At 48.3% G+C, this 12,194-nt stretch overlaps 4 protein-coding genes across 6 annotated transcripts in view; all 4 read right to left on the minus strand.

Moving 5' to 3' along the window:
- Nucleotides 1–2,264: 2,264 nt before the first annotated feature.
- LOC123167768 (uncharacterized) lies at nucleotides 2,265–5,354 on the minus strand. 3 transcript variants are annotated; one of them, XM_044585631.1, is made up of 5 exons: nucleotides 5,122–5,354; nucleotides 3,752–4,894; nucleotides 3,311–3,645; nucleotides 2,935–3,202; nucleotides 2,265–2,824 (listed from the first exon to the last, which is right to left on the minus strand). In XM_044585631.1, the coding sequence occupies exons 1-2, from the start codon at nucleotides 5,200–5,202 to the stop codon at nucleotides 3,842–3,844; spliced, it is 1,134 nt and encodes a 377-aa protein (XP_044441566.1). In that variant the 5' UTR covers nucleotides 5,203–5,354; the 3' UTR covers nucleotides 2,265–2,824; nucleotides 2,935–3,202; nucleotides 3,311–3,645; nucleotides 3,752–3,841. The 3 variants fall into 3 exon arrangements, with proteins under 3 accessions (XP_044441566.1, XP_044441567.1, XP_044441565.1); XM_044585632.1 differs by having other exon boundaries at nucleotides 2,265–3,202; nucleotides 3,311–3,638; XM_044585630.1 differs by having other exon boundaries at nucleotides 2,265–3,202.
- Nucleotides 5,355–5,357: 3 nt separating this feature from the next.
- Nucleotides 5,358–6,134, minus strand: LOC123167769 (uncharacterized). The gene is made up of 2 exons (XM_044585633.1): nucleotides 5,754–6,134; nucleotides 5,358–5,660 (listed from the first exon to the last, which is right to left on the minus strand). Exons 1-2 carry the CDS (start codon nucleotides 6,069–6,071, stop codon nucleotides 5,358–5,360), a joined length of 621 nt encoding a protein of 206 aa, XP_044441568.1. The 5' UTR covers nucleotides 6,072–6,134.
- Nucleotides 6,135–9,759: 3,625 nt separating this feature from the next.
- LOC123166913 (transcription factor MYBS1) lies at nucleotides 9,760–11,060 on the minus strand (the record flags this gene model as incomplete). Its single annotated transcript, XM_044584731.1, is given in 2 exon segments — nucleotides 9,760–10,584; nucleotides 10,688–11,060. Coding segments are annotated over 2 exon segments (791 nt in total), but the record flags the coding sequence as incomplete, so codon positions are not given.
- Nucleotides 11,061–11,079: 19 nt separating this feature from the next.
- LOC123166915 (uncharacterized) overlaps nucleotides 11,080–12,194 on the minus strand; it is a 4,955-nt gene continuing 3,840 nt past the window's right edge. Inside the window, exon 2 of the mRNA XM_044584732.1 lies at nucleotides 11,080–11,526. The gene's annotated coding sequence lies outside the window, so the exon portion shown is untranslated. The remainder of the gene's footprint in view (nucleotides 11,527–12,194) is intronic.

Genomic DNA, 12,194 nt, shown 5'->3' on the forward strand with positions numbered 1-12,194 from the left:
CGACCACGACCTCCCTCGCCGGCCACCATGGCTGCCTGCCGCCATGGCTGGATGCACCCCGCGTATACTAATGTTGCAACCGTCACCTAGAACAGCTTCAACAGCTGTTGAAAAAATCTTCAACCATAGACAGAAAAGCTTCAATGGAACTGCACAACAAGGGGAAGCTGCAACCGCAGTTGGATTTTGTTACTACTGGCGAAGTTTTTTGCTACATCCATCAGGCGGAGCTGCGACCTCGCGACGATGACGACGACCTCGTTGGATATTGTTACTTTTCTGTCGCCGATAGCCGTTTGAAGCTTTTCCCATATACGGTTGAAGCTTTTTATGTCAACGTTGGCAACTTTTCTCTGGTTTGCAGTGTCTGGTTGGAGCTTTTTTTCCAACGGCTGAAGCTGTTTTCATACACGGTTGAAGCTTTTTTCATCCACGATCGAAACTTTTTTGTGAACGATTTGAAACTTTTTTCGTTCTTGAGCGGCGCTTGATTGAAGCTCTCTCTATCATTTGGTTGAAACTTTTTCAATCTAAGATTGAAGCATTTTGAGCGAGCGGTTGCATCTCCTCTTGATTCGCAGTGCCGGTTGAAGCTTTTCCATATAGAGGTTGAAGCTTTTTTTCTAGCGTATGCAACACAGGGGGTTTGTGACGGTTTTTCAATGGTGTTGATTGACTGGGTGGCCGTCGTCGTCGGCTGCAACGAGCATCAACGGCGAGGGGCGGTGGCGGAGCTACACCCGTCGCCGTGGAGAGTTGCAACGGCTACGTCGAGAGCTGCAACGGCAGGCCAATCTGGGAAAGCTTCAATGTCGACGAAGACAGCCGACGAGGGTGGGGACTGGCGACTAGGATGGCCAGCCGGCGAGGATGGGGACTAGCGGACGAGGACGAACGGCGAGGGTGGGGACCGGCGACGAGGACGGCAACCAGAGGGGACTGGAGGCGCGGCGACGAGGACACCGAGCAGGAGCTGCAGATCTAACCCGAGGTAGAAGAAACACAGGACGAATCATTTTTTTTTGCTGCATCCAGTGGCCACGCGGGCTCGCATCCAAGGGCTGGGGCAGGACCGGCCGAAACTTTCGGCCGGTGCGCCGGCTCCTAGCATCGCCCAAAAGAAAATCTTCAATGGCAACCCAGGCATCCGTTTCAAAAATACACGCCAGGTTTAAACAGACGACAGCATCTCACAGTAGAGCAGTGTAGAGTATTCTCTCCAATCCAAATTAACTGATGCAACTTTCGTAGTTATAACTTTAGATTGGAGGGAGTAGTTTTTTTTCCTTCCCAACCGTGCATCATCACATATATTTCGTCCTTCATGGAAACAACACTTCTGTATGATGATGCCGTACCTCGATGGGGCAGGCCGCTTCTACTACTAATTTTAGTACAAAGTTGGGTCATCTATTTTGGAACGGAGGGAGTAGCAGACAGACAACAAGTGCTCACACTTTCCGGCAGTAGCAATAGCAGCAGCGGCAGAATGATACCCATGCTTCAAGTTGCCATTGACGACAGCAAAACCTGATTGATCGGGAACAAGAGGATCCATCGATGATACAGTTTTCCAGATCCCTATATTTATTGTATCTGTGAAGTTACCACACAGTACAATTGTCAATCGTTCACGTCGATGATAAACACAAAAACTGGTACAGACTAACTACACTGCACTGCTGATCATCCAACATCCCACTTATAAATCCTACCCCTTTTTGCTCTTGATTCTCATTCCCGTGAGCCCTGCCTCTATGATGGGGTCAACTTTGTACATATGCCAGCCTCGACAGTCAGCACAGCAGACATCAACAAAAGGAACCATCTTAAATGGCAGCCGCAGCTGCCTAACCAGAAAGCTAGAGACTAACGAACTAATCAGCACCCAACCACAGGTACAAAAGGCATGTGAATTAACTCAACACACTGCTACTAGTCCACAACTACAGCGCAGCATTCTATTCTACCACAGGAGTACACTGCAGACACAGCAAGTGCGGTGGTGACCAGATAACCAAGATGTCGATCGATCAAGAGAACAAATTAATCAACTCCATCTGTTGCAGTTCCAAGCATCTTCAATTCTTCGTCTCACTGTTTCTTCTCCTGCATGCTGGCTTCATCTAGATCGATGCAGGGTAACGCCTAACGCGGACTCACATCGATCTATGGCCACCAATATCCACAGCAATCTGAGAGAGCACTACAGAGCATGAACGTGCTGCTGGTTGCTAATAGTTGAAATCAGATGGGGAAACCTCTTTAACAAAATCGAAAGTAACTTTTCTTGATAATAGTAATGTAGTATCCAGGAGAGAACAACGGGTATCAAGGCTTTCAGAACATCATTTTTCCCCGCGCAGTTGGCCTCCTAAGGCTGCCGCACAATTGACAGACAACCGCATCCCTACCAGGCATGTCCGTTCATAATTTCATATCCAGTTCCTCCTGGATTCCTGCAGGGAAGGAAGCTGAGACTTACAAACCTAACTACCGGTCCAACAGGTTAAGCCCATGCATCTCTGATGTCTCTTTCGGAAATTGGCTCGTTGTCAACTTGACAAGCACAAGGACTCAGTTCATTCGTACCCTAGATCATGGTCGGCCTATACGAAGCTGCTGTACATGTTGAGCAGGTTGTCCAGTGTCCACTTCATTCATCCGGCGGATCGACCACGGCGTCACGTATTGTGGCCGCAAGGTCCTCGTCGTTGTTGCAGTCATAGAAGCACCCTCTTTCCTTTGCGTCGGCCACTATCTCTTGCCAGATCGTCTTGCTGCTCAACAGCGTCGCCGAGTTGCCCAGGATCCAAAGGCAGTGCTTGCGGATGGAAGAACGTAACAATAACACAATGATGTCGATCGCCGTTAGGGTTTTACAGCGGCCCAAATTGTTTTATGTGACTGAACTGAAGAGATTTTCTCACTCACTTTGCCCGGGTCAGCGCCAGGTTCGTGCGCCTCCAGTCGGCCAGCAACCCCACCGACCCGTGGCTGTTGCTGTGCACGGCGGAGAAGACGATGACGTCCTCCTCGGCGCCCTGGAACCCGTGCACGGTCTGAACCTTCAGGGAGAAGCCTTCTCGGCCGCCATGTGCCCAGCACTCGAGCCTTCCGAGGCTCTCCTGGATGGCGTGGACTTGCACCTTGTACGGCGATACCACGCCTACGGCGAGCTTTTGTCCCGAGCGAACCGACTCTGCACAAAAGCAAATCAAGATCATCAATCGAGCCGTATCATCGATTGTAGATAGAAGGTAAACCTATTTCATGAATGTTCTACTAGTGACTGATCAAACTACAGCACCATTGAACAATCTCTCCCCGATCCGGGTCACGGCGGCTGCCTCGGCCGTGTTGCTCAGGCTCATGCCATGCTCGCCCGAGCTCTCGGTCCCGCCTTTGATGTCGATGAACGAGTAGGGGCCGTACATTGGGCCAGCCAGGAGCTTCCTCTCGTAATCCCTTTGGAGGACGTTGGGGCCATCTGTCACCTTGCCGAGGTAAAACCTTGAGAGGGGGAACTTGCTTATCCCCGGGTGCATTCTGTACTGCACGTCAAGGAGGTGCCTAGGATGTCCAAGGGATATAAGCCTCTCGAACAGGCTTCTCTCGAAGTCGGCGTCCAAGGTGGCCTGTAACCTACAATAGAGTTGCAAACATTACAAGACTGACTGTGTCACTGTAAAAGAAAGAGGAAAACAAGCACGATCATGTTCGCATATGGAAAGTTGGCAAGAAAGACCACCTTTCTTTTGACTTGGACCGGTAACTGGGATTCGTCGCCGATGAGGACAGCGCAACGGACACCGGTCCGCAGAGGCATCGGCAGCTCACTCTACCTCAGCTGCTCCGCCTCATCAACAACAAGAAGGTCGATTGGCTTAAGTTCCCCAAGTTTCCTGCCCTGGCTCAGCTGGGACGAGGTACAAGCGGTGCAAAGTATGATCTTAGCATTGTTCAGTATGTACTCTTCGAATTTGTCATAAGAGGTTGGGACGTGAAAGTGGTCGGGCAATTGCTTCAGCTTGTCGATGCACACGGCTCTTGCTTCCAGAAACTCCGGCCACCCCACCGGCTTCTTGAAGAAGAGCTTTCGCATCAGCCGTTCCGGGTCGGCCCGCAGGAGGTCCCCCAAAGTTTCGAGCGCGTGCAGGAGCTCATCTATAAAAGGGAAGCTCTGCTCGCACCTTGCGGGGAGGGGGAGGTCGTTGCGGTAAGCTTTTAGGCAGCGGCGCAGACATTCTTCAAAGTGTTCGTAGTTGTCCACGAAGAATTCCGTAAATGACACTGTCCCTCCTTGCTCATCCCACCTCCCGAGCTCTGGTCCCTGCAGCTCCCAATCACATTCCTCGTACTCCTTCCTGGCGTCCCAACGGTACGAGCAATACAAACTCCACGGCTTCTCAAGAAGGTGTAACAAGTTGTTCAAATGGTCGCTCCAGTCCTCGACATGATTGAGCCGGGAAATACACCGCTGGAGTAACATCTCCCTGAGGTTTGCATCCACGGCATAGACAAGATCCTTGCTGCCAAGCACCACCACGTCGCTCCAGGAGAAGGGCGAATCGCGATCGAAGAGAGCGAGGAGACTGGACGCGACCTCCATCATCGCGGTGTTGGTCGGGGCGAGGGCCAGTGTCCTGTGGTTCTTCATCATCATGGACCACAACAGGGCCACCATGGTCTTGGTTTTCCCTGTCCCCGGAGGCCCGCAGATGAGGCGCACCCAACACGACGTATCTTGATGCATTGCTGAAACGCAGTCCAGCACCGCGTTGTGCTGCGAGGGGCTGAGCTTGAATTTCTCGAGACCATCATCAAGCGCCTTGTCTGGTGGTAGTATTTGTGGAGGTGGTTTTGGCAACAACAAATTGCGCTCTTGGCCAACCTGCCATGACAACATGAAACATACATAAATACTCCCTCTGTCTTACATTTAGAACTACCAAAAATGTCTTTCTGTCATACATAAATACCGTCCGCTCTCAGATTGAACTACCAAAATGTCTTACATTTAGAAACAGAGGTTGTAGGCCGCAACATACTGACTGAGAGCAGTTGGTAGCTAGAGAAACTAAAGACGAAACCATGTGAACAATCAAGAAAAATGCATACCATTGGAGTATACTTGGCAATTTTCTGAATGACGTTAATGTCCCCATGATCGGCGGTAGGCAGCCGGCTCGGAGCATACATTGCCGTCTTGTGGTTGATCAGGTGCACCGCGAAAAGAGACAATGCGATCTTTTCCGCCCTTCCGTCATGTTGTTTGAGCGGCAGACTACCTGATAGCAGCTCCACCAGAGTGTGGACTTTGAAACCCTCGGTCACCGCGTCGCCTCTAACGATCGCTATGGCGCACGGCTGCTCCGGCACCGACGTGCACGTCGGCCCCGGTGCGTCAACAGCACCACATCGTCGTCCTTGGGGAAATAACAGTCACCATCACCAGCTGACGACCAGAGAGTGTACCCTAACAGTGACCGATCTGAGAGCGGACGGTACTCCTCGATCCAGTCCACCTTAGCCACCGGCGCGTGGCCGATGCCTTCCAGCGCGGCGCGGACGCCGGCGCGCCTCTCCTCCATCAGTGGCACCAGGAAGGACCTCGTGTAGTCCCTGATTGAGGTGAAAGTCGCTGGGATTCTCTTCATCTGAATGCCGCGGCAGCAACAGATTAATTACGGAGTAGCAGATTGGAGTTGGGTATGCAGGTGGAAACCAAAAGGAGTGAAGAAAGAACTCGCCTGGTCCTTGTACAAGTCCTCGTTGAGCAAGCCCTGGAGCTCCCACGAAAAGGTCGGCGTCTCCTCCAGCTCCGGCTCCGGATGCTCCTCCTTCGGATCCGGCGTGGTGGAGTATTTGGCCGAATCTGCCCTCATCGCGCTGAAAAGGGGCGGCACATAATGCGCCTTCTCCTGCGCCGACGCGGCGTGGCCGTCGCTCGCCGCCTTGGTCCATCCAAGCTGCCGGACTCCGCCAGGCCCCAAATGGCGGGTGGCGGTGGCTCGGTTCCAGTTCCATGCCGCCGCGGCGAGGCGGCGACGAACCGGATGCTGGAACATGGCCGCCGCCAGGTGAAGGCGGAAAGATCTGCGCTTTACCAACCGTCGTCGGTCTCCTTGTCTTCCGATGTGGGCTACCGTCTCCTAGCCGGCCCGCTGGAGTACTAAGAAGAAACTGGCCCTGCCAACAACGGCCCAACGGATTGCAAGGAGAGATGAGATCATAACTGAAGGCTTTCTCTTCGCAAAAAAAAACTAAAGGCTTTCTCAAAAAAAAAAAGATCACAACTGAAGGTTTTTTTCTTTGACAAAAAAACCCCCTCTGTTTTCTCTCTCAGTGCCGTGGTTCCGCCGCCTCCATCGTCCATGTCAGCTAGCTTACGCGTGGTTTTGTTTAGCTAGACGGGATAGAAGGCGCCGACGGAGCGGGTGTGTGTGGGGCTATTGGATGATGTGTTCTTCGGATGTTGATGACGCGTGTTTCCCGAAATTTGAACATGGCAAATTTCAAGGGTTGCACATGGGCAATTTTCTATTCCAAGCAACTTTAGGATTTTTCTCCTATAGAACATGGCAATTTTTTAACATGCTTTCTAATGGTTAGAAGGCAGTTTTTACAAAATTTTGTTTTCTACAACATAGAATTTTTTTTAAATAATTTCAGCCCCATGGCAGTTTTGGAATTTTTTTTAGGGCTACATCATGGCAATTTTTTGAGAAATTTTTGTAATGATCACATGGCAAATGCTGGATTTTTTGCCTCTAAAACATGCTAAATTTTGAACGTGCTTTCTACTGGTCACGTGGCATTTTTTTAATTTTTGTTTTGTAAAAAATGCCAAATTTGTAAAGATATTGTTCAGTTACATGGCAAATTTAGAAAATTATGTGTCATAAATCATGTCACATATTTACAGTAAAGCTTGTAATGGTCACATAGCAAATGCTGGATTTTTTGCCTCTAAAACATTCTAGATTTTGGGCGTGCTTTCTACTGGTCACGTGGCACTTTTTTATGAATTTTTGTTTTGTACAAAATGTCAAATTTATAAAAATATTGTTCAGTTACATTGCAAATTTAGAAAATTATGTGTCATAAATCATGTCACATATTTACAGTACAGCTTGTAATGGTCACATGGCAAATGTACTATTTGTATGCAAAGTTTGAAAATGTTTTCTACTAGTGACATGAGAATTGTAAAAAAATTCTTTCTATACACCATGACAAAATTATAGTCTTACGTACATTCTGCTGGAATATGTGGATCCATTTTTTCCTAAACATTGGCAAATTTGAGGGGAATATTGTAACGGTCACATGGAAATGTCGGAATGTTGTTGTAGGAATGTTGCTCTCTGCAACATGACAATTTTTTTGATGATGATTTTGTAGTGGTAACAGGGCAAATTCACAAAAAATTGAATTCACATGGCAAACTTATGAAAATCTTGTGTCCCAAAGCATGAGAACCTATGGAAACTTAGTCATTGTCACATGGAAAATGTAGGAAAGTTTGTTCTCTACAACATGCATTTAAAAAAAATTGTAATGGTCACATGACAAATTTTGAATTTTAGTTACAAAGTTAGCCATTATATAAGCTTTGGTGATCATGATTTATGTACAATTGCAATGATGCCTGATCATTGCAATATTTTTGGCGATACAAATCATGGTAGTTTCATTGCATACACGATGGCAAAGTTTTTCATAGCATAGATCATGGCAATTTTTTTGTCCTTTGGGTTATAGAACATGGCCGATTCATTGTTTACATCGTGGCTACTTTTTTGCATCACACAAAGTAGTTTAGTTTAGTTTGTTTAGATCATTGCCAAATTTTGGGTGATATCGAACATGGCAGTTTTTTTAACACAGTACAATCGAAGTCGCTCACATACTCGAGCATACATTCACCCCTATGAACGCACGCACGCACACACACCCTACCCCTATGAGCATCTCCGAGAGCCTGAGTCGACGTAGCATCTTGAAATTTTACAAAGTCAAAACAGACGCCTCGCAGTCAACAGGAACGTCTCCTCCCACTGAACGAACATCGCGGGAAGCCTGAAATAAATTCAGGAATAATGCGAGCACCAATGTCAGGTCTACGACTTGAACTCTTGTGTGCTGAGGATACCACTCTTCTCCTAACCATCTAACCACATGTTGGTTCGCAACATGGTAGTTTCATTAGACAGATCATGGCAATTTTTGTTTGATTTGTGGTGGCAACTTTGGACATAGGAAAGCATGGTCAATACTGATTTGGGCAAATTCAAATGATTGTTAGCAGTCATTAGGCACAACTTATAATTTCCTAAAATTTTCTAGATATTTAGAAATCAATTCTATTCAACAATTTTCCATGTGAGCACAACAAACTTTTCTAAATTAACCGTGCTGTAGAATATATTTTTTGTATTTTACCATGTTATCTTGTTTTGAGGTAATTTTTTACACACTGTTGCCATGATTTTTTAAGGTAATTTTATGTCGTTTGCTTTTTGATTGTCTTTTTTAGAATAATTTATGTTATTCATTCTTTTATGAAGTTCCTGATCTTATGATACATTAACTATTTATTTAATTATTGTCCACTTTTTTTGCATGTTATCTCTCTATATAAAATACTGGATATGTGGCTGTTTATTTTATACATCATGGCAATTTATAATTTATGGCATGTCAAATTTTATTATTTTGGATCATGGTTATTTTATTATTTATGGCATGGCATGGCAATTTTATTAATTAAAACATGGCAATTTCATTATTTTATAGGATATCAACTTTGCATCAGTCTTAGCTACAACTTGAAATTTTCTGCCATGGTAATTTCTTGTAGGCTTTCTCTTTTTGTAGATTAATACGCAAATTTGTCGTGTAGGTGTTTTTTGCCTGTTGTAATGGACAATGGCAATTTCCCGTTGGTATTTCCGTTCGTAGTTGACCATAGCAAATGTTCTTTTTGTAGGTTCCGACCATGGCAAATTTCCTGTAGGTCTTTTTCCTTATGCATTTTTGTGTTTTTTTTCATGGTTAGTTTTTTTTAAGGGCTGGTGCAAAAAAAAAGTCACATAAATGAATAAAAATGGATATATCTAGAACTAAAATACGTCTAGATACATCCATTTCTCCGACAAATAATAAGTACTAAATAATAAGGGAAATGTTCAGCGTCAACCGGCTGAAAACAATCGACGCGTCCGTGACCTCCTTTAAGCGCCACGCGCTCTCAAGGCCTACTGAAGGAAACACGAGACATACCTCCTCGTATAGAAGACATCGCGTTCCTTTCTCCGTCTCTCATCTATATGTTTTCTGCAACATTGCCTATGTTGCAAAAGTTCTTCCACAACACTACCCTTGTTGCAGAAAAAAGTGAAGACAGAAAAAAAAATCCCACAACAGAACTTATGTTGCAAACAAATCTCGCAACACAATCTATGTTGCAAAAAAAAAATCCCATGACACAACTTTATGTTAAAACCTACGTTGCAAATGTTTCTGCAACATGATCTTTGTTGCAAAGCAGAAGAAGACGTTCAGCCGCTAGTTTGATTAGATCTGATGGCTCGCGAGGCTACGGATCTTTTGAAAAGATCTGCCCACGGACGCGTAGCAGGCCCCAAATTAATGGTTCAACATGTCTCAGTACGGCCAGGTTTGGGGCCAAAAGAAAGCATTCAGAGATGATTAGTTCGTTCCTTGCTGTTACAGTGAAATTAAGGCGCGTGCTTATACGAGCAGAGACATGCAGGTGTAATTTATTCACGTCAACGTATAAAGATACAAGTAATTTACATCCGGTAAATGGAAATCAGTCTCCAGTCGCAGCTCTGCAAGCATGAACAGCTACACATCGGGAGGCCGCTGCTAATTACATTTACCTCTCTGAACCTTTCCCGGGTCTGTGATCATCATATATATAAGCTAGCACTTGCAACTGTCAGCAAATAGTACTTACTTATTCGCCGGCGTCATCCCTGCACTCAACAGAGGATGAGGAACGGACGGCGACCCAAAACGAATCAATCAAGAAAGAACAAGGAAGAAATGCTTGTGTGTGCGGTTCGTCGAGGCGCTTGATCAGGCGCATGCCGGCGTGCCGCGCGCGCGCACGAACCGGAGCAAGCATGACATGCTCACTGATGCGGAGCCGGGTAGCCGACGGGCATGGCGTAGGGCGGGTGGCCCGGCCCCGGCGGGAACATGACCGGCGTGCCGACGGCGGCGGGGACCATGTGGCCGGCGACCGGGTGGCCCATGGGCGCCCCTCCGTACATGCCCACCATCCCGGGATGCTTCATCATGCCCCCGGGCGGCCCCCCCAGCGCGGCGGGGGCCTGGCCGGTGATGGGCGGCACGGCCTGGGCGGCGTTGTTGATGCTGGTGATGTCGTGGATGCTGGAGCGGCGGCGGTCCCGGTTCATGGAGTTGAGGCGGATGAAGTACTTCTGCGCGTGGCTGGCCACCTGCGTGGGCGTCCGGGAGATGACGAAGTTGCGCGAGATGCTCCGCCAGTCGCCCTTGCCGAACTTGTCCAGCCCCAGCAAGAACAGCCTGCACGCCACGCCACGCACCCCGATCATCAAAATGATGCAGAGCTTCCTCTGTTTTCCATGGGAGACCCGATCGGAGCTTTCTTTCTTGTATAAGTACGTACCTGTGCTCCTCCTCAGTCCAGGGGATGCCCTTGCGCCGCTCCTGCTCCGCCTTGGAGCAGCCCTTCCCGGAGTCGGAGTCGAAGCTCTTCCGGTCCTCGCGCCGGTCCTTGCTAGGCGCCGCTGCGGCCGCCGCGGCGGAAGAGTCCTCCCCGGCGTAGCGCGGGAGAGGGACGCGGCCGGCGTCGATCGCGCCGACGTCCTCCACCAGGGCCTCGTAGTGTCGCCGCACCTCCTCCGTCGACCGCGCCGGCACGCTCGCCGCGAGCGCCGCGAACCAGCACTCCTCCGGCACGCCGTCCAGCGGCGGCGGTGCACCGGATGCGACCGCGTTCTCGAACGCCTTGTCCTCCTCGTTGGTCCACGCCGCCGTGGTCGCTCCCTGAGAGGCCATCGGGTTGTCAGGCGGCGGCGCACGGAGGGACGGAGCCTTATCCGCGAGGAAGGAGGTGGGAATCGGCGGGCGGCTACGTGCGCGCGGGATCGGTCGGGTGGGTCGCACACGGGCGCTCCCTTTTGCTGCTGGCCACGCACGCCCGCCACGACCCACTGACCAACCTTATCCATTCGTCCACAGACTCTGGTGGTGGTGGATAGCTTTGCCCGCCAAAAACATCTCTCTCGCTCTCTCCGCGCGCACATCGCAAGCTCCGCCTTGCCGCGCCGCGCCTCTCCGATCTCTCTCCGGCGGCCGGCCTCCATGGCCCATTCTCTCCCTGCCATACCTGGCCGCTAAGCACAACGAGGGCAAGCGCTGCAAGGGCGCGCGTTGCTGGAAACCCAGACACCATGCTGGGGGCGGAGCTAGTAAAAGAATCCAGTGCCAAAACATCGAAATAGTCTGCTTCACATTAAGAAAAACACCATTAAATGTGTACTCTTAGCTTGTTGTAAGAAATGCGTCTATACCACTATAAAAAGACCCAAAGGGGCTGATCCAATTAATCTCGGCCATCAAATCATGTCAATCCGACGACCTAGACTGCTTCAATGTCGAGCGCTCAACACTTTTAGTGTGCAGTTAATATCATATGAAATACTACCTCTCTCTCAGTTTACTGGGCGTGCGCGTTCCCCTAGGTCGTCAATTCGACCAACCTAATACAAGTCATATATTACAAAAAATACACCAACATAAACTACGGAGTTTCTACTTTTAAAAGGTATAATTTTTGTGTTATATAGTTTATATTAGGGTGATAAAATTGGCAACCTAGGTATATCTACAGGACTTGTAAACTGAAACGGAGGCAGTATAATGCTAATCACGTAATAACACGCAAATAATATCCTAATTAATATCCGTATGCACTTAATATAACCTTGACATTGACTACAATCATCAATATAATGACTTCTGTTTTATCAAAAGGGATTGTAGCTGCTAATTTTCTTTCTCATCTGTCATCTCCCATCTTCTAGAACTCCAATCAAAGGTAAAATATGAGTGTTTGGGGGGCCAAAAGCTAAAAAAGTTCTCATTTAAGCCCTCACAATTTTTTTCCTTCA

Source organism: Triticum aestivum, chromosome 7D (assembly GCF_018294505.1).
Source record: "Triticum aestivum cultivar Chinese Spring chromosome 7D, IWGSC CS RefSeq v2.1, whole genome shotgun sequence".
Classification (NCBI taxonomy): domain Eukaryota; kingdom Viridiplantae; phylum Streptophyta; class Magnoliopsida; order Poales; family Poaceae; genus Triticum; species Triticum aestivum.